Source organism: Drosophila biarmipes, chromosome X, assembly GCF_025231255.1.
Source record: "Drosophila biarmipes strain raj3 chromosome X, RU_DBia_V1.1, whole genome shotgun sequence".
NCBI classification, from domain to species: domain Eukaryota; kingdom Metazoa; phylum Arthropoda; class Insecta; order Diptera; family Drosophilidae; genus Drosophila; species Drosophila biarmipes.
The window spans coordinates 7,964,811-7,987,531 of NC_066611.1; the positions used below are offsets into that span (position 1 = coordinate 7,964,811).

At 39.1% G+C, this 22,721-nt stretch overlaps 2 protein-coding genes across 2 annotated transcripts in view; both read left to right on the forward strand.

The window, feature by feature from the left end:
- Window positions 1–12,625, forward strand: part of LOC108036148 (mucin-5AC) — a 35,065-nt gene extending 22,440 nt beyond the window's left edge. The window contains exons 3-7 of the mRNA XM_017112140.3: window positions 4,477–4,606; window positions 6,767–6,881; window positions 8,203–8,363; window positions 8,433–8,572; window positions 8,894–12,625. Coding sequence (XP_016967629.1) covers window positions 4,477–4,606; window positions 6,767–6,881; window positions 8,203–8,363; window positions 8,433–8,572; window positions 8,894–10,948 — 2,601 coding nt within the window. The 3' untranslated portion in view covers window positions 10,949–12,625. The remainder of the gene's footprint in view (window positions 1–4,476; window positions 4,607–6,766; window positions 6,882–8,202; window positions 8,364–8,432; window positions 8,573–8,893) is intronic.
- Window positions 12,626–20,271: 7,646 nt separating this feature from the next.
- LOC108030244 (proteasome inhibitor PI31 subunit) lies at window positions 20,272–21,115 on the forward strand. Its single transcript, XM_017103092.3, has one exon. The coding sequence runs from the start codon at window positions 20,366–20,368 to the stop codon at window positions 21,014–21,016; it is 651 nt and encodes a 216-aa protein (XP_016958581.1). The 5' UTR covers window positions 20,272–20,365; the 3' UTR covers window positions 21,017–21,115.
- Window positions 21,116–22,721: the final 1,606 nt, after the last annotated feature.

Sequence of the window (22,721 nt, forward strand, 5' to 3'; positions counted from 1 at the left end):
CTGTATTAAATTCAGTAGTTATTTTTCTAGGCATAAAAAAATTAAGAAACATATATACGAAGGAATTTTTTATTCGCTGCATCTATAAATATTATTTAACTTTGACTTTGCCCTCTATTTATAAATGTTTCACAGAAATTGGGATTTTTTTTTTTAAATTTTCAGGGAATATAAAATAGTACAAAATTCACTAAAATAATATACATAATTACTTATTTACTTGGTGGTTCTATACAAATTATTAAGCTTTATTTCCGGCTAATATTTCTAAATGTGGCACAAAAAATTGGGCTTCTCTTTAAAAGTTGTTAGGCAAAATAAAATTATATATTATGTAAAATAATACAACTACTTTCCTCATAGATACGCCTAAGGGTTGGGCTTCTTACAAATATTTTATATAACATTTAGTGGAATACTATATCCACCTTTTTACCTTGTCTATCTCAACATATTAATCAACTTTATTACTGGCTGATATTTCTCTGAGTTGCAACCACATTATCAAGAAAGCATTATAATATATTTCGTAAATATTTCCATACAAAAAAGTAAAACACTTATTTACCCCAATTATTCTATATTTCTACCTAGCAGATGTTGTAATTTTATTTGCCCAAGCTCTGTTTTCCCATGTTTTCCTAATGGGGGCAGCCTCCCGATTTTCCAATGCTAACGACATTGATTCTGTAATACTTTAAGATGATTATGCCGCACTTAATGCCCCTATTGCTCGTGCAACAATAGCTATTGTTGCTAAATTGCAACTCTTATTGCAAACATTGCTGCAGCTCAGCAGCTTATTGCTGCACCATTTGTGTCGCAGATACTCATGCTTCTGTTGCACTTGCTAATGGGGCATCTGCTTTGCCCCAGAGTTGAGCGTCAGAAATCGTAAAACTTCAAATAACAGACGAGGCAGTCAAGGCATTTTTTCGATTTTTCTACGGCCTTGAGTAGGTCAGAGGTTAGAGTTCTCATCTCAAAATCTAAGGTAAAGAGGTTCAAATCCCAAGGATTTTTTCTCTTTTTAAGGCATTGTATTTTAAAGCAAGCCTTTTTTTAGATTGTTAAAAATGGGATATACCATTTTTAGCATATTCTCTTGGTTCTGTAAAGTGTCTTGTGGATATATCCTTATATATACAGCTTACTTTGCAATTTCCCGCCGCATTTCAACAAAGCGCATTCGCTGATCAGTAACTCCAACGAACCAAGCGCACATTCGATTATATAAAATTTCAAAAACATTTCCGCTGGCTATAATTGAATAATTGCAGCGCCAGCAACTTTCATGGCATAATTAATAATTCCATCAAAAATGCTCGCACCGACGGATGCGTTTGTTAGCTGCCACTTCGAGTTGAAATTAAATAATTTGTAGCCGCACTCGAAAAGCTGTAATAATCGGCCATCAGGGCTTTAACAGTCATAAAAGTGTGTGTATATTCATGGCCATAAATGTATTTATGCAATTGCTGTGGGCGAATCCAATTGATATTTTGTTAGCGGGCGATAAAAAGCAGATGAATCACTCGGGCGGATATAAAAACAAAGTTAATCGACTGATAAGTGACTTATCCGAGCACACATATATACTGGTAATTGTGTACATAGTCTTCGCCGAGTTTCCCTCAATGAGCATTTTCCTTTCGCCGGCCTCTATGGCGTTAATCATCTCATTTCTTTGTCGATGGAATTTCCGCTCTGAGGAGATGAAAGTGCCTCCCCTCGCATTCCGCCCGCATCACAATGGCCAAGAAGTTGGCTTTTTTGAATTTTTCAATTAAATGTTAATTAAGTTAATGAAATGCCCGCCGCACACCCCCCGCATAAATACTATACGGTGCGTTTCCATTTTTTTTTTTTTTACCCCCAGTTCGGCTGAAAAGCAGTGAAAATTCGGCGGGCTGGCGAAAGTGGAAATAAAATTTTCAAATTTATGACCAGCATTCCTTTTGACTCTTCTTAATTTCGCTGGATATTTTAGCCGAAAAGCTCTGCCACAGGAATTCGCCCGCCGAAAAGTTGCTAGGCAATATTCACAAAACAAATTTAATTAGTTCCGCAAAAAAATGAGCCATACTTTGATACGTTCACGATGAGCATTTGATGAACAGAAAAAAGGTAGAGGCCAAATTCAGGGGCCAGAAAAAGCTTTAATTGAAAGGGAATCGCAATTAACAGGATTTTTATGGCTAAAAGCGGCCATGGGAAGCGCTTTAATTATGCAAATGTTGATTTATCCCCTTTTAATGCATCAAAGTTCGAACATTTCACGGTTCAAAGGGGGCTGCTTTTACCTTTAAATAAAGTAAACAAATATATGGCTAAAAATGCAAATAAAAAAAGCAATTAAATTAAGTAATTTTATAAGTTATAAAAAAATAGGAGAGGTATCTTTTATTTTTGGGTCAAGTTAGTTAATATGTATATTATAAATAAAACTATAATACGTTAGCTTTTATTTTTAATCGAACAAATAAATATAAAGCTTATAGATGAAAATTAAAATTAAAGAAATTAAATTAAGTTTTATACATAAGTAATACAAAATAATAAAATGAGGTTCGCTTTTATTTATTTTTGAGTAAGTTAATATACAAATAGCAATTAAAAATAACAAATGGATTTGCTTATATTTTTATTTCACATAAATAAATAAAAATTAAAAATAAGAACAAAGTTTATTTGTTTTTTTAGTTGAAGCACAAAAAAGTTTATTTGTGTTTCATTTTATTCAAGTGTCTTTTTGTATGATTTCACTTTACGCTTAAACCTAGTTAGTGTACGATCTCAGTTTGAAGGTTTCTTGTGCTCAAGTAATGATCCAGTGTATATTTTGGAGTTCGCTCAGCTCAGCTCAGCTCAGCAGTAAAGTCTGTTCCTGTACCGTGCTTCTTACTACTTACCGGGATTCGAACCCGGACCGGCGGCACAGATCTCGAACTGGGGATTGGGAAAGCTAATCCCCAGGCTGCCGCCGGCGGCGAGGTGACAGCGCCCGGGGGCAAACTTCAACCAAACCTGGTTTTATTTCGGAAAATGCCAGGGCTACTGCGATTGCAGCCCTGGCAGGAATCGATTCGAAATTGGGGCGGGAAAGTGCTTATAACTTTTATTTCTTTAACTTTATTTCTAAATATTTTGTATATGAGATTAGTCCTGTCATAATTCATTGGAATAGCATATTTTTTAATATAATTAAAAACCACTTGGATTTAAAATACGTTGTTTTTTGCTTAAACTATTTGCAGATCATTTTTAAAAATGTAAGCAAGGCTCCTAACGAAACCCATAATAAACTAATTTAAATTGTTTAGGATTATACTTTTAAATATATTTAAATTCATAAAGTCATTCCAAAATATAGTATACCTTATTACACAGAGCACCCCTGAAAATCAGCTTTGGAAGTAGACTTCTAAATTTTAAATACTTAAAAACCTTTAACTTTATTACCCCAATATTACCGATAATTTTTAAAAACTTAAGCTACGTCCCTTATATTCCCTAAGTTTTTTTGTAAGCCTATTAAAATATTTTGTTTTATGAACTCATTCTAAACACAAAATTCGACTTTAGACTTCAACTTCCAGATCAACTACCTGTCTTAAAAAAATATCTTAACTAAAACAGCGTTCTGAAGCCTATTAAAATTGTTTCGCTCCGCAAAGTCATCCAGAACACACTTTATTATACAGCACACTCGCCTGGAAATCAGCTATTTAAATTTCCGTTTGACAAGAGTGTTTCGTTAAGCCCACCGTAATGCCACCTTCTTTTGGCCGCACTTTGTCATCAGCTTGGCGCAGCTCGTCTTTGTGCGGATGCTAAATGTGTATACCATATATATGGCCATATAATATTTTTGTAGCCGAGAGTGCGCCGGGTATTTATGCACCGTCGTCCCGGGCCTCTGCTCCTAATTAGTTAATGTAGAAAAGCGAGGCCTGTCACTCCACTCCACTTGCTGAGATGGAGATGGGGATGGGGATGGAAATGGAGATGCGGATGGAGTACCCAACCTGGTTCCCCTGGCGTTTGCTTCCTGGGTCCCAGCACGCGGCCGTGTTACAAAGAACATTTTTGGAGGAATCTCTGGAGGAGCAGGGGAGGAGCATTCGGAGTGGGTGGCAGCTGTTTGGGGGCCCTCGTATGGCACAGTTTGGCCCTAATGAAATATATGGGGACAGGCTTCAAAGCAGATTTTACATCCAGCAGCAGCAGCAGCAGCAGCGCGTGTATTGCATGTATTTTTAATGTCGTAGAGAAGGTAGACCCCTCCTCAGACAACAGCCCCCCTTTCCACACACACACACACACACACACACACCCCACGCCTCTGGGCATTAAAAATGTAAACGCTTTACGGGCCACGCGGCGTATGCTTAATGCTTAATGCATAACGTATACGCACTGTGCGCCGCTCGCATACAAATAAAACGAAATGAACTCTTTTTTCCCCCTCCACAGGTGAACGTGAGCAACACCTGGACAATGCCGCAGGAGGGCCTGAACGTCTTCTATCGCTTCTTCCGCGATCGCATATCCTGGTTCGAGGCCGATGCCGTGTGCCAATTTCATCATGCCAATCTGGTGACAGGTAAGAAAAGTAGGGAAAATCCCCCCGGGAAAACCACGGCAAGTGCCGGAGTAAAAGGCAAGAAGAGCCGGGCTAAATGCCAGAAAGAACTGAAAGTGAGGAATGCAAATAAGCCGGGAGTACAAAGCAAAAAAAATGTGGCAAAAGGGAAACGGTCTGGGGAAGGCCACATTATTACAAATGTCCGGCCAACGAGAGTGTCACCTAGCAACGAATGCATCTGGCAGGGCAAAAGGGACTGGGCTTGAGGTTGGGGGTGGGGAAGGGGAAGGGGGTGGCGAAAAGACATAAGGGTGCCAGAGACAGATGCCAAAGGGACGTGGCCATTGTGGTTCGCAAATGAATGAAATGACAGCAAAGTGACGCAGCCACAGTCGAGTCTTTTATGTGGCCGGACCCCAAAAGCTTTGCCGTAGAATCGCAACCTCTGGCCCCTGCACTCGCCCCTTTTGCCTTCCATTTTCAGTCGGAGGGGGGCTTTCCACCTCCAAGCCGCCCTGCCAGCCAGAGAAACTAAACCAACCAGCCAACCAAGCTCATAATACAATAAATCCTCCTGACAAATGCTGTCGCTGCAGTGGCGGCCTGACCAGGGGGGGACTCCGAAAGGGGCTCCAGATTGGGGTCAACGCTGGCCAGATAAAGATGGCCAAACAGTTCAGTGCATCTAAATCACAATCACCCGGTCGCTCAAATGACCCAAAACAACCGACTCAATGGTGTGCCAGAAAGTTGCCAATATATCTGCTTTTGCACAAAACTTCCGACGGATGCAGGTCCTGTGATCTTTACTGGGGGGCAAAGCCAAATAAAAGTCAGCCAGGGAAAATTTATTCATTTGTATAATAAAGTATTTCTAGTGTGCGGCTGGCCAGGACTGGAGTTCCTGGGAAAACAGCTTAAATAGATAGATATAGAGAGATAAAGCTAAAATTTCTATATTTAAAAGAATTCATTTTCAATTTCTTTTTCTAAATATAAATTTGTTATATAAAATAGAAGAATTTTTGTCTAGAAGGTATTGATTTTTTTGAAGAAAGAGAAAATAAAAAGAAAAAATTGTGGCTTTTATATTATGATTCATTTACCAATTTTCTACGAATTATTTATTTTTGTTCATAAAGTTTTTAAAGTTTTTTTTAAACAAAATATATCAAAACAGATTTTCTTGGATCAATCGCTAATTAAAATATATAGCTATGGCTTTTTTTATATTTAAAAATATAAATCTTTAAATACTCTCCTAGGAAATGCATTCATGGTCATAGAGTTCTTTAAGTTATTTTTGAAAAATAAAATATATCATTAATATTACTACATAAGGAGAGAAGCACTGCTTTTTTGGAAGATTAAAAATAACTAGGGATACATTTTCGAAGTTTAAATAAATTTTTTTTTAATAGTTCCTTAAGATATATATTTTTTGTCATATAATTCTTGTCCGTTTGGTTTTCAAAACTTAAAACATCAATATATAATATGATTCTAATAAAACATCTTTGGAACCTTTTTCTGAGTTTAAAAATATACTTACAATCAGGCGAGTCTTGAGCAATTTTCATTTTATTTTTAATACCAAAAATCACCTAAAAAAATTCCAATTAATATTTTTTTTATAAAACGAAAAAGTATCAATAATATTTACCAATAAAGGACATACCTTTCTGGATTTGTTGATTAATATGCCGCTGGCAGGTAAATCGTTTGGGGTCAAGGGTCGATTCGTTGACATGGCACACATACTCACCCCCTCCTATTTTTTGGCAACATATGCAAATCGAAGGACGTGTGTGCCATGTGCCAGAACGGGCAACACAAACAATAGCTAAATAAGAATCGCAAACAGGAGCGAAAACAGAAAACAGACATGAGAGCCGGAAAAATGGAAACAAAAATAATTTTCAACGGCGTTTTGTTAACAATTTGTGTTGTCACCGAAGGGTAACATCGAGCTGATGGCTTTCCCACAGCCCGAAAAAAACTCAATAGAAAAAGGAAACAAATAAACAGAAAAACAAAAACAAGAGTCGAGGCAAGTTTAATAGAAATACCCAGTGTAGAACAAATAAAACCATTTGTCGTCTCGTTTTCATTTGAGCTCATCCCAGTTGATTTTTTCGCTTTGTTTCTCCAAATGTCCTGCGTCCTGCGTCCTTACAGTCGACAACAGTTTTCAATTCGATGCAACGCGCGACCTGCTGAGGGAATTGGATGTGAACGACATCGTTTGGATTGGTCTCATGCGACCGCAGAACTCGGATCGTTTTATGTGGTCGTAAGTACAACAATGGCAACGGGCACATCAGCATCAACACCAGCAACAAAGGGTATCCGTAGGATACACAGATACAGAGATACAGGGATTCGGGGACTCGGGGATGCGGCCGAAAGGGATTGTGTGACAATTGTCCTGTTGGGGCCGACATGTGTATAGTGGTCCTCCATTTAGGAGCAGATCGGAATAGGGAGTAGGAAGTCCAGGAGTCGGGGAAGTCCCCGAGTGGAAAAAGCATACATGACACACTAAGTGAAATCAAGAAGGGAAGGCAAATAAAATAATAATGCCAGCGCTGCCGCATATCGGTTTTCATAACTTTCCGACTTTCGGCCAATTAAATTCGAAAAATTCAACAAAATAACGAGGCAGCTAGTCCAGCATATCGGTTTTCATCAAATAGTTAAACAAAATAAACAAAACACAGGAATGCGAATGTGTAGGAGGGCATACAAGATGGAAGGGCAAACAAAATGGTTGGGCAAAGGCTGTTTGCTTCATAACTGTGACTTTTGGCCAATTAAATGGGAAACATTGGAAAGTGTAGGATATTGGTTTTCATAAAAAAGTTAAACAAAGTAATAACGCTCACCCATTACTATACAAAAAATCAAAAAGAAAGAACAAACAAAATGCTTTGACTAAGGCTCTCGGTATTTGTTTTCATCCCTTTGATTAAATTTCTAAAAGCAACTAATAAGCGAAGAAAATAGTACGAAATATCTGATTTAATTAAATAGTTAAAATAATAATACAACACTCGAATGAAAACTGTATTTCATCACATTATTTGATAATCTTGTAAACAAAAAAAAGAGGGATTTTGAGATAGACTTTAAAGATGGTTAGATAATTAAATAGCTTGTGAGTTAGTTAGTTAGATGGGTAGATAGATATAGAATTAATATATACTGATAGACAGATTCGAATTTAGATAGATAGACAGATATATAGAATAATATATAGATATATATACGAGTATATAGATATATATTGGGCTACATAGATAGATGATGCACTAATATCTATAGAGAGATAGATAGATAGGTAGAAACATTAATATATGGATAAATATATATATAGATAAACAGTTAGATAGATGGATAGATAGATGGATAGATAGATGGATAGATAGATGGATAGATAGATGGATAGATAGACAGATAGATGGATAGATAGATGGATAGATAGACAGATAGATAGATAGATAGATAGATAGATAGATAGATAGATAGATAGAAAGACGAAATAGAAAAACCCAAGAACAGACAAAGGAAAAGCCCTTCTCCAACTTAAGATATCTCTGCTTTGGGCTGGCTAGGAACTCCCGACCCTTGGTGGCGGACACCGGATACTGGGCCGAGTCCCTGCCCCTGATGGATGCTCCCCTCTGCGCCGTAATCGATCCCATCCGCGACTACCGCTGGCACGCCCTCCGCTGCGGGGGACCCGAGACGGCCTCCTTCCTCTGCGAAATGCCAGGTAAGTCGCGCCCTCTGGGCAGGCTTCCAGCCAAGGCTAACCGATCTCCACCACCACCTCCAACCGCAGTGCCCAGCTGGGCAGACGCTTGCATCCTGAAGGACATGCCCAACCTGACCATGCAGTACATGGCGGACACGGCCAGCATCGAGCTCATCCGCAACTGCCAGGAGGAGGGACTGCTGCGACACACCTGCAAGGGCAAGGAGGTGAGTGGGCGGGGGAAAAAATTTATAAATATATATATATATTTAGTAATATTAATTTTTAGAAATGTTAAAAAATGTAAATTAAATTTAATTAAAATTAAGCTGTAAAGGATTTACCTGCGTATTCAGGTAGCTGTTAGTATGCTCCTTTTAAAACCAATGATAGGATGGGTTCAAACAATAATATATTTGTTGTTAAATAATTACTATAAAATTCATTAAAAGTGCTGAGAATGAAGACTATTTTATAACTGGCTTAAAATATCTATAAATATTCTTTTAATATATATATTTTTTTCTTACCCCTCCAACCTCTTCCAGGACCGTGAGCCCGCCATCCGCCAGCTGATCTGCCCCAAGGAGCGTCTGGAGGCGCAGCGCATCAACGACATCACCAACTCGCACTTCAAGTCGCTGCAGATCATCAACAACATTCGCACCGACAACAAGGAGAACAACGACATCGACCTGCTGCCCAACTACGGCCGGCGCTCCGGCATGGCCATCAACATCGAGGTGGCGCCACCAGTGCCACCCGCGGCCGTGTCCGTTCCCGGCCTGGGCGAGCTGATGCAGGCGGATGCACCGGGCGCGGTGTCTCTGTCGGGACTCTATCGCATCCCGGACCTGGTGCCCAAGCCGGTGAAGAAGGCGGCCAAGAAGGTGATCACGCCGGACTTTGCCAAGAAGTTGCAGGGCAGCCACCAGCAGCAGCAGCAGCACAGCCAGCAGCAGCAGCAGCAACAGAAGTCGCGCAAGTCGCTGGTGCACCAGCACGAGGAGGAGATGATGATGGGCGACCAGCCGGCGCTCAGCGCGGAGCAACTGCCTCCGGGCATGGGGGTGCCACTCAACGAGGACGACAGCAACAGCGATGTCTCCAACGAGATATTCGAGCATTTGCCGCACAGGAAGAAGATCCTGCCGCAGGATTTGCGCACCATGCCGCCGGTTCGTGAGGCGGAAGTCCCTTTGACGACGGCAACAAGCACAACGCTGAAGACCAGCACCTTGGCGCCACCGGCAACAGCGACTGCAACAACCACTACAACAACAGCAGCACCAACAACAACGGCTGGAACAACAACAACCTCAGCTGAAGTGGCGACCACACCAATAGCAGTGGACACCACAAGTTCTGAGGCGTCGCAAGCAACATCAACAACTACAACAACCAGAAAGCCAGCAACCACGATTAGAAGCACCACCACAACAACCACCACCACGACAACAACAACGACAACAACACCCCGGCCTGAAGAGACAACCACTACAACAACCAAGAAACCAGAGCCAACAACAATGGTGGCACCACGAACAACCAAGGCAGCAGCCGCAGCAGCAACAACAGTAGCAGCCACTTCATCGATGGCAAGAACCACAACAGCAGCAACAACATCGTCAGCTGCCACACCAACAACCTCACATACAACAACCAGCCATGCCACGCCCGCCGACAACAGCAACGGCAACAACAACATGGCCCACCCCATACATCCCTCGCAGCAGCAGCAACACCACCAGCAACAGTTATTGCACGAAGGCTCCACGCTGCAGCAGCAACATGCAACACACGTCAACGAGTCCGCCGACAATACGCGCTTTATACCGCCAATGCTGCTGGTGAAGTCGCACTATGTGCCACCGGCGAAACATGCCAGCGAGCATGCAACCACAACAACACTGGCAGCAACAACAACCAGCCCAGTGACAACATCAGCAGCAGCAACAGCAGCAAGAGCAACAACTTCAGCCAAGGCGGAATTGCAGCCATCAGCAGTCACGTCATCGAAGGAGCTGACAGCAGCAACAGCAGCAACAGCAACACCAGCAATACCAGCAGCAGCAACAACAGCAGCAGCAGCAACACCAACAGCAGCAGCAGACACAGTGGCAACATCAACCGTGACAGCGACAACAGGTGCAGCTGTGGAGATGCCAACAAGCGTGAAAGTAGCTGAAGACACCGCAGCAACATCAACATCAACGGCAGCAACAGTAATTGCCAGTGAAGCGCCAGCAGGAACAGCCATTGCTGCAAGACCAACCGCAGGTAATGAAATCAAATCGAATGCCACAGCAGCAACACCAGCCGCCACGCCAGCAGCAACAGCCGGAGCCACTGCAAAAACAACACCCGTGCCCAAGCCAGTGAGATTCACCCTATATCCGCTGAACGTGGGCTCCTTCAAGGTGGACAACAACGGCATGGGCAGCCCCGAGGAGGAGGACGACCAGGTGGACCAGTTGGATGCGGAGGCGGCCACCAAACGACACAACTTCCTGGACGAAACCGAGGCGCCATTCAAGCCAAATCGACGACGCTCGCTAACCAAACCGGAAACGGTTAGCTATTTCAAGAAGATCTTGGGCTAAACACCCCCCGAGAGCCGCAAATCCGCACTTGCAACACCGCAAAAAACCCGTAAACGTAATCGTAACAGTTACCAAACTGTTAATCCATAAATAAGATACAAAAAATACAAGAGAGAGAGAAGAGAGGTAAGAAGTACACTCCCTGCAGCCAGGTAATTGGTCTTCAAAATCAGAGTAAATTTAAACAGCTGAGCCGCTGGCCATTTCCTCCTTAGAGTCTGAGAGTCTCCTCCCCCGAAAATCCCATATCCACATGCCGGGCAAAAAGTTTGGGGGTAGCTAACGCTTGCCAAAGTCTTGTGTCTCCGGCAGAAATGCCGGAAATCCAACCGGAAACCCAAAAGAAAACTCAAACTCAACACAAGTCGTCTCGCCTCCAGTTGCAAGCACTGAAATATGTCAATTTTTCAACGACAAAAATAAAAAAGGAAAAATAAAAAATAAAAAAGGAAAAGGAATGAGAGCACAAACAAATAAACACGCACACTCAAAAACAGATACAGATACACTTGCAGCCGGAGAAAGTGCGAATCTGCCAGGTGGGGAGAAGGCAAGGCGAAAAAGTAAAAAGAGATTCAGCTGGAAAAGCAGGGAGTGTGTGCGATGCAAAGGCCAAATCTAAAGTACGATAAATACTACAAGAAAAGTGTTTACAAACGTATACATAAGGCGTCTGTTTTGGATTTCCGTTTGCTTTGCCTACAAGCGACGTGTGGTCACACTGGTCTGAAGAGGGAAAAAGTGTGCTAAGTGCAGGAAAAAAGCAAAAACTGAAAAGCAGTGCACAGCAATTATTTCGCCCCTGGCCTTTCACTTGTCAATTTCTTTTTAAACTCCTGTTTATTACTAAAATACTAGAAATTTATTAAATAAACTCAGATTCTTATTAATTTTAAATTTATTAAGCCCACAAAATTAAAGCTTCCGTAAGTTGAAACTAGCTTTGAGTGAGTTATTTATTCACTTAAATCAATTTCGTTTTAAGGGTTTAAATTCTTTTAATTCTTTTAAATCACTAAAAGGTTTCATTTTTTATTTAAATTCTTTAAGCATTGATAGCGACTGGCAGCAGCGAACGAAAATCCAGAACGGCAACCGCCAAGCAAATTACATATTTACCTATAAATTATGAACATATGAAATAGATGTTGTTTTTTTTTTTTTGGTGTATTTAAAATAGTCAAATACAATTTGTGTAAGCAAAATAAAAAAAAAGGAAAAAAACCAGAGCGGGCGTTCGTCATTTGAAAATTTTGAGAAAATTACTTCGAATGATTGCGGCAAATTGGCGGAGCGGAGAAGCGTAAGCGAATATAAATTGAAAAATGCGTTGCAAGAAACGAGCACACTTAAGATTAAGCTAAAATTTAACGAATCGAAAGAGGAAAACCCAAGGAGGAAAATAAAACCGAAAAAAGGCGGCGACGAGTCCCCAAATGATACGGAAAAAAGGCCGGAAAAACAGAAAGCACTTGATGTAGAGAATTATTTGTAGGTACTTGAGTATTTGAGAGCAGCGGGCAGATTAATACGTCCCGTTGGGTCGCTCTGAAAAAAAAACCAAAAAAAACAAAACAAAAAACCAAACAAAAAACATGCAGTAAAATAGTCTAAATGTAAACCAAGTAATGAATTATGAATAAAATGAAACCCTTTCAAGAAATTACAAATACAAAAGGTGACTTTCTCGGAAATGGGGTGGAAAATGCTGGGGACAACTAGAGCTGTCTTTAAGGCCAAGGAATGGCTTCTTATAATCTCTATTATATTTTATAAGCATTTTGCCTTTTAGCAAATTAAAAAAATATATAACTTGTTAAATGGGTTCCTTGGTCTAACTACTTTTATTAAAGTTATGATGTTACGTTTAAATTAGATGTCTTCAAATATTATTTCTTACCCATCGAAGTCCGATTCTAGAGTGCTAAGTATACCTCCAGTCTTCATTTTCCCCTTCCTATTCTTGTTTCCTTTTTTCCGCCTCCTGTTTTTTTTTTCTTTTCTGTTAATTTTCCATTTTTCCCTTCCTTTGGTTGTTTTTGAGTGCGCGACGCGTGAAAAGCGGCTGGAGGCGTATTTTGTAAATTGAAAAACAGGAGGGCCGGGGCCCATAAGAGCTCCTAACTCAGTTGCTGCCTTCTGAAATACCCTAGGCGACGAATGCCTGGGGAGTATGCAAAATACCTTAACAATGGCCACCCGGTCGTATACGTAATTTACAGCAAAACGTAAATAAATTATGTTCAATAGCAGAATAATTGAACATAAAGATTCTTTTTATTTTTTATAATTTAAGTAAAAATTAATTTGAAGTTTTAACAATCAGTTTTCGGTTATTTGTCTAAATCAAATATTTATTTAATGCTCTCATAGTTATATTTTAAATAAAATTAATAAATAATTCAATCAATCATTAAACTCTTTTTTTCGTAATACATTTTATTGCATTTAAGACATTAATAATATTTTTAATTGTGATTTTTTTATGCAGAAAAATACGTAAATAATTAAAGCCAAGGGCCGTTTTTCATTTCTAAAAAAACATGAGCAAGAAAAAATTCTGAAACATTTTCAAATGCACCAATATTTATATAATCCATTGTAGTTTACATATCCGCAATGATTATTATTTTTGTGTTTTATTAAGAAGAAATCAAATACCTCTTTAATTTTTAAATTCCTGTTTTTTTAAATAAAATTTTAAAATGTTATTTCTGTTCGTGTCAATATATCAACTGCCACTTGACACACCCTCCTGAACACCTCCTTTCCTAAAGCTCCCTTCATATTTTCTCCAGCTTGCCGGAAATGCCCTGCATTTCTCTAGTCAAAAGTCCGTGGTCGTAGCCCGGTTTCGCTTGAGCGTAAGTGGATTGCTGGCCAGAATGGTGGCACGATGTCCGTATAATTCGCCCGGACGGAGGATATGGTGGGCGTGCATGCTGCCGGGCAACTTGGCCATTCCGGAGCCTCCGTTTCTCCTGGTTCTGGTCCTGGTGCGGGCTCTCCTGGTTCTGGTCACTGTTCACTGCTTTTCGTCCTGGCCACAACTGGAGTCCTGACCAGCGAAGCGTTCCCTTTAGCCCTGGGTGTATGCTCCTCCTGACCACACTCCTCTTTTCCCCGTTTTATTTTTTTTGTTATTTCTTTTCGTGCTAGCCATATTTGCGTGAGGCATGCAAAGGGCAGTCCGGAAAACTCTGGCCACTGAACTGAAAATAGCTGAACGCCCGGGGGCGTGGCAGGAGACGCCAAACGCCCACACGCCACGAAACTTTCTAATATGCAAGAATTCACGGCACTACACGTATTTACCAGCTGAAGTTAAATATCAGATAGGTTAAAAAAGTTATATATTTTATGCACTTATTTTGAAGAAAAAATATTTTATTTCCAAATGGAACGCAACATCACTGGGACTTGAACTCTCTAACTTTGGAGTGAGAAATAAATGTTTTATCCATTGATCTACTGAGTACTAAAAAGATTGTTGAGATGCTTTGTTTCTTTTTAATTTATTAGGAATATGGCAAATGTTACTAGCATAATGTATTTATTATTTGAAATTAAAATTAAATTAAAATTTTTACCTTTAAATACCAAAACTTGTATATAAAAGGTGAAAACAGAAGTTTCTTTTTTGCACCACCACAGTTTTCTGAATAGTCAATAACATTAACCAAAATTTAATTTCAAATAAATATTTTTGGTTTAAAAAATTTCAATTTAAATTAGTTTTAAGTTAAGTAAATTTTTATTTAAGATCATTTTAATTTAATTTAATTTTTAATATTTTATATACTTTAGGCAAATTTTCATACATGTAAATTTAAATTAAGTATATTTTAACTGAACTGAATCTTAAACTAACTAAATTTAAGTAAATTTTTATGAGTAAATTTTAATTTAATCACATTTTAATTGAAGTACATTCTAATAATAAAGTAAATTTAAATGTAAGTATTCTTTTGATTGACACAATCTATTTTCCTTTTTAAAAAAATATTTCCTTTAAGGCACCTAATTATAGCTAACAAAAAAATTCACTGCGTTAGAAAACCCCAAATTATAAATTAAACACAACCGTTTTCGATGGGATTTGAACTCATAACCTCTGAAGCAAAAGATTGAGGCTCTAGCCCCTGAGCTACTGTGTCCTCTGAAAAAGTCGAAAAAATCCATCAGCTGCCTTGTTTTTTTTTTGATACCATGAAATTGACACTTTTAAAAGTAAGTAAATAATTTAAGCTTTTTTTTGCCTTCTGTCCATTTTATAATTCAAATTTTTGTTATAAAAGAAGGTGTGAGCCGGGTAGTTTCGCCTATCGGACTTTAGGTTTTTAATTAATTTAAGTAAGTTCCAATTTAAGTGCAATTTTTATGGGTTTTGGGGCTCGAAGTACTTGGAATGTATTTTCTTTTGGTGCAGCGACTAGCCGGTTAACCGGCTGAATACGCGTTAGGGGCACACAGCACTCGGGAAATTTATTACACACACTGCAAGCGCACTTTTATTCCATTTCGGTCGATGGACGCCTTTTACGGCCGGCTCGAGGACTCGAGGAGCGAATTAAGTGCAGCCGGCGCAGACAGGACCTTCCTCCGCCGCCGAAAGGAAGGAGGCCCCCACACACACATGACAACCATTAGGCTGGAAATTAAATTTTTATAGGGCCGGAAAAAAGGCACAGGCCGACCATAAAAGGATCTGTGTGCCCTCAGCCGCGAGGAGGCTGCAAAATTTCAAATTTATATCAATTGCGGTTGCTCATTGACGCCTCAGCGGCCGCACTTCCGCCTCCGCCCAGGCAAACGAGTCGAAGTTAATTGAATTTCCACAGGTGAGGTGGCTGAGCAGGTGTGCCACTACACGGGGCATTAATTATGCAGGTGCCACATGAGCTGCAGGCGTATTTGATCCGGGCATCGAACTCAATCAACTCGCGTCGAAGATCTGGGCTCAAAAAACTAGGGGAATAACTCAATTGAAGAACTCAAATGAAGACGGGAAAAAGAAAATAAAATGTAATAATTTTGTAACAACAAAAAAACTCTAATATGTTTCCTTAAGAAAATAAATGATTATTTGATACAGAACTTAAAGCACAATTATATCTTAAAATCTATTGCAAAAGTGTCCAAAAGTAGGCAACAATATATTGAAAATTTTAAATTCTGATGAATTAAATTTTTCCAGCATACTTTTAGTCCCTTTTACAAATATTTAACAATACTTTTGGTTTTGTTTGAGTTCCTTAATAAAATAAAAATGCTTAAAATGGTATTACCCTGTGTTTTTATGTTTACACTTTGGCTACATAGCGGTAATTAAAAAACATCATAAATAATTAAAACAATTTCACGAAAAAATATGCAGTGGGTCTTATTTTAATTGTTTTTTTTAAGGTTTGCATTATAAGGAGACCCTCACTAATTAAGGTTCACTACTATATAATTTAGAATATTGTTAACCACTTAAAAAAATTATAGTAAAAAACAAATTAGTTACTCTTTTTTAAAAAATATGAAAATTATAGTTTTATAATAAAGTTCACTACTAAGCTACTTGCAATATAAGAACAATGTTACCCCCATTGGAATTCCTCTTAAAAATATGCAAAAGTTATATTAATTCCCCTTCTTAAAGTGTGTTCTATAAGAAGACCTTAGTAAATTAAACTACACTACTCAACAGTATGCTAGTTTTGTGAACTTTGCTGTGCGTCTGCATCTTTTGCATCGATAAGCCACGAATCGCTTACCGTTTTGGTTAATCACTTCTCAATCGGCGGCTGGAGGCAACACTTTGGGGACACAATTATCCTAATCCCGCCGTTTCGAGTTGCCATCCAGCTCCTTTTGGGCAGCAGTCCTGCCGGCAATGCCGCCGCTGGCAATCCCATTTCCATGGGACTCGCATTTGAATTTCCACCAACCATTCCGCATTCGCATTGCGGGGGCCATGGAGGAAATGTAAGTGCAAAGTGGATTCCTTGACGGCCGCCTCGGGGGCTGCATCGCGTCATCGAGCTGCAGTCAAATAGCAGTAAACTTCAACTGTCCCGGTTGTCCTGGTTGTCCTTGTCGGGGACTCCCCTTCCATTCCTTCCGCTCCTTCTGCCCCTTGCACCACCCCTTCTGTGGGTTATTTTGGCGAGGGCAATGGCAATGGCAACCGGATGCGGAACCAATTTAACGACGCCATTTCCGCGCACAGGCGACCAAACGTCAGCCAGGCAACTGCAGAATCTCTGCGGCGACCATTGGCATCATGGATGTGGCAGGACCTCCTCCTCCTCCGCCTTCTCCTCCCCCTGTCTGCCCCCCAGTTTTTCCCATCCACATCCTAAAGTTTGTGATGTTGTTTTGCCCCCCGTCGTCTGCACGCCACTGCTATTTTCGGTTGCCATTATTGATTTCCAAAGTAAGCTCTTTGCCAGTTTTGCCCGCACTTTTAATGGCACAAACGGATCATTAAAAATATGGCAAATTCAATTATGCTCAAAGACTCATTTTTCTGCACTTTGGTTTTGAAAATTTTTAATGCAATCACTCAATGATTGCAAAAAAAAAAAATAGGAAAGCAGCAAATTAAATTGCGTTTATTCCTTTCAAAATTGAAATTGACAGGTTTTGTTTTTTTACTAAGCAAAAGCGTTTTAATGTTATAAACGAATTATGCATATGACATGATTTTTCCACAATTTAAATAAAATAAAATATAAATCTTTCGAATGAATAATAATGGCCTGCCTTTACTTTGTTCTACGTAAAAGCTGTGATTCTGCAAAGAATTTAAAAAATAAAACCACTTTATGGAGTAGCCTTTGTGGGCTGTCTATATCACTCAATGGCCGTCAACAGTTTAATCAAATAATCGAATAATAGAGAATTCAGGCCATAAATTAAATTAGGCTCAAAGTCGAATTCGGTCTTGTGGAATTTTTGTCGCAAGCAACTTTTTAGTTTTGCTGCCTGTATGCAAATTAAACATGTCTCTCTTAATTTATGAAACACAATTTGTGACATAATATGGTTTTATTTTTGCAGACTGCCGGCTTTGAACTTATTTATTTTTCTAGGACAGAAATCTTACTCGACGCATTTGCAGGATTTACTGAATTAAAATGGAAGCCCTGTGGAGCTTTCAATTTCCTGTCCTATTTACTTGGAATAATATAAGCGTCTGATTTAATTTACATTATTTTTATTTTTTCGCTTTGAATGGGCTGTAGGGCTGTTGTATTTCTTACTTTTTAATCATACTTATACTGTTTATAAACAGAGGTGCAAATTCCCTTTAAATGGGAGATTTTTAAAAATTATAATTATACTTAGATTAATTTATTTGTTGCTTGATAAAGCTTTGAATATAAATTGTATCTTAAGATTCCGTAATATTATATTACATATAATTTCATACAATTTAAGATTTTAAACTCACTACAATGTATTTTTTTTTTGAATTTTTGTATTTTAAAATATTAATGGTATCTTTAACACAAATTCCGAGTTGTACAAGTTATATTTTTATTATTATTTTTATTATTTCTGTCTGCCAAAGTAATGTTTAAAATCTTTCAAATAAAAATTAAACATAATTTATCTTTAAGATAGATCCGAAATTTAAAAGAAATAATTTTCTGATTGTTCCTGGCTTTAACTTGATTTTTACCATGCCCAAGTAATATTTTCCCTTGGCAATTAACAATAGTATCTATCAAATTAAATACAATTTATACAGGCATAGATGAGGAAACTTTCGAAAGATGTTGCTTAGCCGCCACAAGATGTCCTCTCCGGCAGCCATAAATAGCTTTCCTTACGCATTTGCAGGTTCCACCCAGTGAATTGAGTTTGAAACCCCATCAGGATCCCCGTTTCCTGATTTCCCCGGTTTCCCGGAGCCCCGACCGCAGCGCCGTCTATTTCCGCTTGTGGATGCGATGCGCATTTATTACTCGCCTCGCCCGATATCAGCCAGCGACTTGACTTGGCCGCAATCGTTTAAGCCGTTTTGAGCCAGCCGCAAGCAAACCGAGGGCAATCCCCCAAATTGCCGCCAAAGAACATTGCCAGTAACTGCCACATGCCGCAAATACACATCTGTATACATCGCGATAGAGATATATACAGCGAAATATATAGAGAAAGGAGGAGGTGGGCCACAACAAAGGACCCTGGCCGGCGGCTGGCGTCCAATTGAATGCAGCTTCAATTCAGATGGCCCGGCGATGACATCCCAACAAAGGCGGGCGGCGGAAAAGTGGAAAAGCAGCAACGAAATGAATTATGTTAAGCATGCAAATTTGAATAAAAACAAACAAAAACGTGGCGGGGGGAAAGTAACTGCAGACCTGGAATACCAAAAAAAAAAAAAAGAGTGAGGAAAAGGGGCATGACTGGCCGGGACATGAACACGGACTTGGGTCCCACAAAAATCAACTGCCAATTGCAATTTGCAGGCCGTGTAAATAAAACATGTTAACAACATTTACTGCGGACATGGGGAGCACAAGCAAATTTCTATTTTACAAATTTCTAATTTACCTGACAAAAATGTAACAAAGCTTAGCCAAAAGTGTTGATAAAATTTAACACGAACTTCACTACTAAAATAAAATAAGTAGCTGCCAAAAATATCAAATACTATGCATAAAAGTTTAAAATTTGTATAAGCAACAATGCAGTTTTAAAATATTATACTTAGATAATTTTTAAAAAATAATAAAATGTCTAAGTTGCTTATGTATATATACATTTTTTGTATACATAGATATTATATTTGCAATTGAGTTCCCTTCTTATGAAAATACCCTTTACATATTTTTAAGATTGTTAATATTGTTAAAAGAAATCCTGTTAAGATTTTTAAATTTGAAAACATTTCTACAAATTATGCTAATATTTGCTTGGAGTTTTTTTTCGGTTTAAAAAAAGAGCTTCAAAAGGATATCCTCAACTTGATGGATATGAAAACGCCTCCCACCTTAGAGATTTCAGTATTATTATTAGTAATTACAGTTAAATTAAAATTAATTTCTAATTTAATTTAATTTAAAAAATTAAAGTTAATTACTAATTTAATTTAATTTAAAAAATTAAAATTAATTACTAATTTCATTTAATTACTGTTAAAATAATATTAGAAACCTCAGTACTTTTGTATTATTTATTTTTATTTATTTTTTTATTATTTCTCTTGTTGTTAAAATAAAATACCTATTAAAACCATCTAAAACTTTTAGTTTTTCTTGGAAAAATCCTAAAGATGGTTTTGTTTTAGTTTGTACACCCTTTTAAAACTTCAAAACCTTTATCTAGTCTTCTTTTGTAGTTTCCCTGTGTTGTCAGTATGTTCAAAATTACCTGTGAGCAAGAACCGAGCTTCATGAAGATGCCCTCAACTTGATCGCCATGGAAACGCCAGTCAGCACTTCGTCATTGTCCCATCTCAGCCAGAAGTCTCTGCAGTCCCTGGGGATTGGAGTGCTCGGGAAGAGCGAAACCGAAGTCGAGTCCTGCGACTGGCCATGGCTCTTCCACTGCATCCGGCCGGGCATTCGCAAGAAGTCAGACCTGCTTATAGCCCTCGTCCACTTTCTGGTCACCAAGGAGTACCACCTGCGATGCACCACCAAGGAGGCCACAAAGTCCGGTGAAAGGCAGGTGGCCGGAGGCAGTTCCAGTGAACTGCTGCCGGATCACTGGAATCGGGATGCCCGCCGATACTCGCTGAGCTACGTGGATGAGCTGGGCGGCCAGTACCTGCTGCTGGCCAAGCTGAGTCGTCGGGATCTGGTGATCAGCCTGCAGAACTCGACCAGCAAGCGCCTGTCCATCGCCTGTCTGCAGCCCGAGAAGCTGGTGGCCTCCACCAGTGAATCCTCCGCGGAGAAGTGCATGCCGAAGGCGGAGCAGATAATGAGTTGCCTGCGCTACGATCTGGTGGATCCGGCAGTGCGGGGCATTCGCAAGAGAGACCTCCTCCTCCTCCGGCCCTCCCCGGCTCCCTCCAAAGTGACCTTCAAGAGCACCCATGCCCTGGGCACCGAGGAGTCCACTTAGCAGTGGATTCCATTTTAAATTTAATAACTATGCCTATAAGGGAAATATTTTTATTAAAAGGATATATTTAAAGTAAATAATAAAAAGAAACAAGAACGAAAGAACGAAAGAAGAGTTTTTCGAATATCAGATAACCGTTAACAGAAGTGTGAGGGAGATGGAGATATGCATGCAGCAAATCTGCTGTTTCCGAGATTGCACACTTCATTCGCTTAGAACTTTTTAATGGATGGTTCGATTTGAAGAATTTTTGGCATGTATTAATAATCAGACAATCATATTGTTTCCTGTGTAACAAAATATTAAAAATATTAGACGTTATGGTGTTTTTTTTTGGCGTTAGAAGAAGCTTTAGAGTCTAAAAAATACAAACATATGTAAACAAAAAAAATTTCAACGCGGAATCGAACCTATACCCTAGAGTTCAAAAGGTAAATGCCCTAGCAACTGCTCTACAAAATCGGGTTTGGCCCAGATGTCTATAGGCTTACTTCAAGTTTAAAGTATTAACGTTAACCTTTGCTTTACAAATCAAAGTAGGCGAGGATTTTAATTGTTTAGTAATCAGAGCAGGTGAATTTTAAACTTAACCCTGAAACCTGTCACCTCGCCGCCGGCGGCAGTCCAGGGTGTTGAGTTCCGACCTCCCAGTCTGCCGCCGGTCCGGGTTCGAATCCCGGTGGTAAGAAGCATGGTTCAGTGGGCTGAGAAAGAGGCAATCAAACTTTATCAACTCGAACCATTTGGAAACAAAACCTACACATTAGAATTAAGCCTAAAGTGATAGAACATTGGATATTGGATATGAATTCGAAGTGAGATTCTGAGGTATAAAATAAAAAATATATTTTTTTAAATTAAAGTTAAGAACTTTTTTTAATATTACAAAAATATGTTAGATATTATAAGAACTTATATATGTTTAATGTTTTGATACTCCAAAGAACTGTTTTTGTTTCTGAGGTATAAAATAAAAAATATATTTTTTTAAATTAAAGTTAAGAACTTTTTTTAATATTACAAAAATATGTTAGATATTATAAGAACTTATATATGTTTAATGTTTTGATACTCCAAAGAACTGTTTTGGTTCAGGGGGTTGAGTTCCGACCTCCCAGCCTGCCGCCGGTCCGGGTTCGAATCCCGGAGGTAAGAAGCATGGTTCAGTGGGCTGAGGAAGAGGCAATCAAACATTATCAACTTGGACCAGTTGGAAACAAAACCTACACATTAAAATTAAGCCTAAGTGAGAGATTCTGAGGTATAAAATAAAATTTTTTTTTTTATATATTAAAGTTAAGTTTAAGTAAGAGGCTGCTTTTATTTTTGGAAAAGAGCATTAGCGAGTCCATATCCTGTTTTATTTCATAACTGCGGTCGATCGGTTGGCATTTTTTCGCCATTCTGCTTTTGTCACAAATGGCTGTCATTATTATGGCTGCTCCCCTCGCGCTTTGTCCTGCATTTATTATTTATTGTATTAATAATGCAGTCGCGTTGAAAATTTCATAATGTCCGGCCGTGTCATTGAGGCAGTGGTTCCGCATTCGCTCCGCTCCTCCTATTTTTTCCGGCGTTGGGTTTTAAATTTTGTTGCACATCTGCGGATGTATTATTGGATGTTGACACTTTTGTTGTTGATGCAGCTGTGGTTGCGGCAAAGTTGACGTTGATGTGGATGTTGATGGCTGGTTTGGTTGGGTTC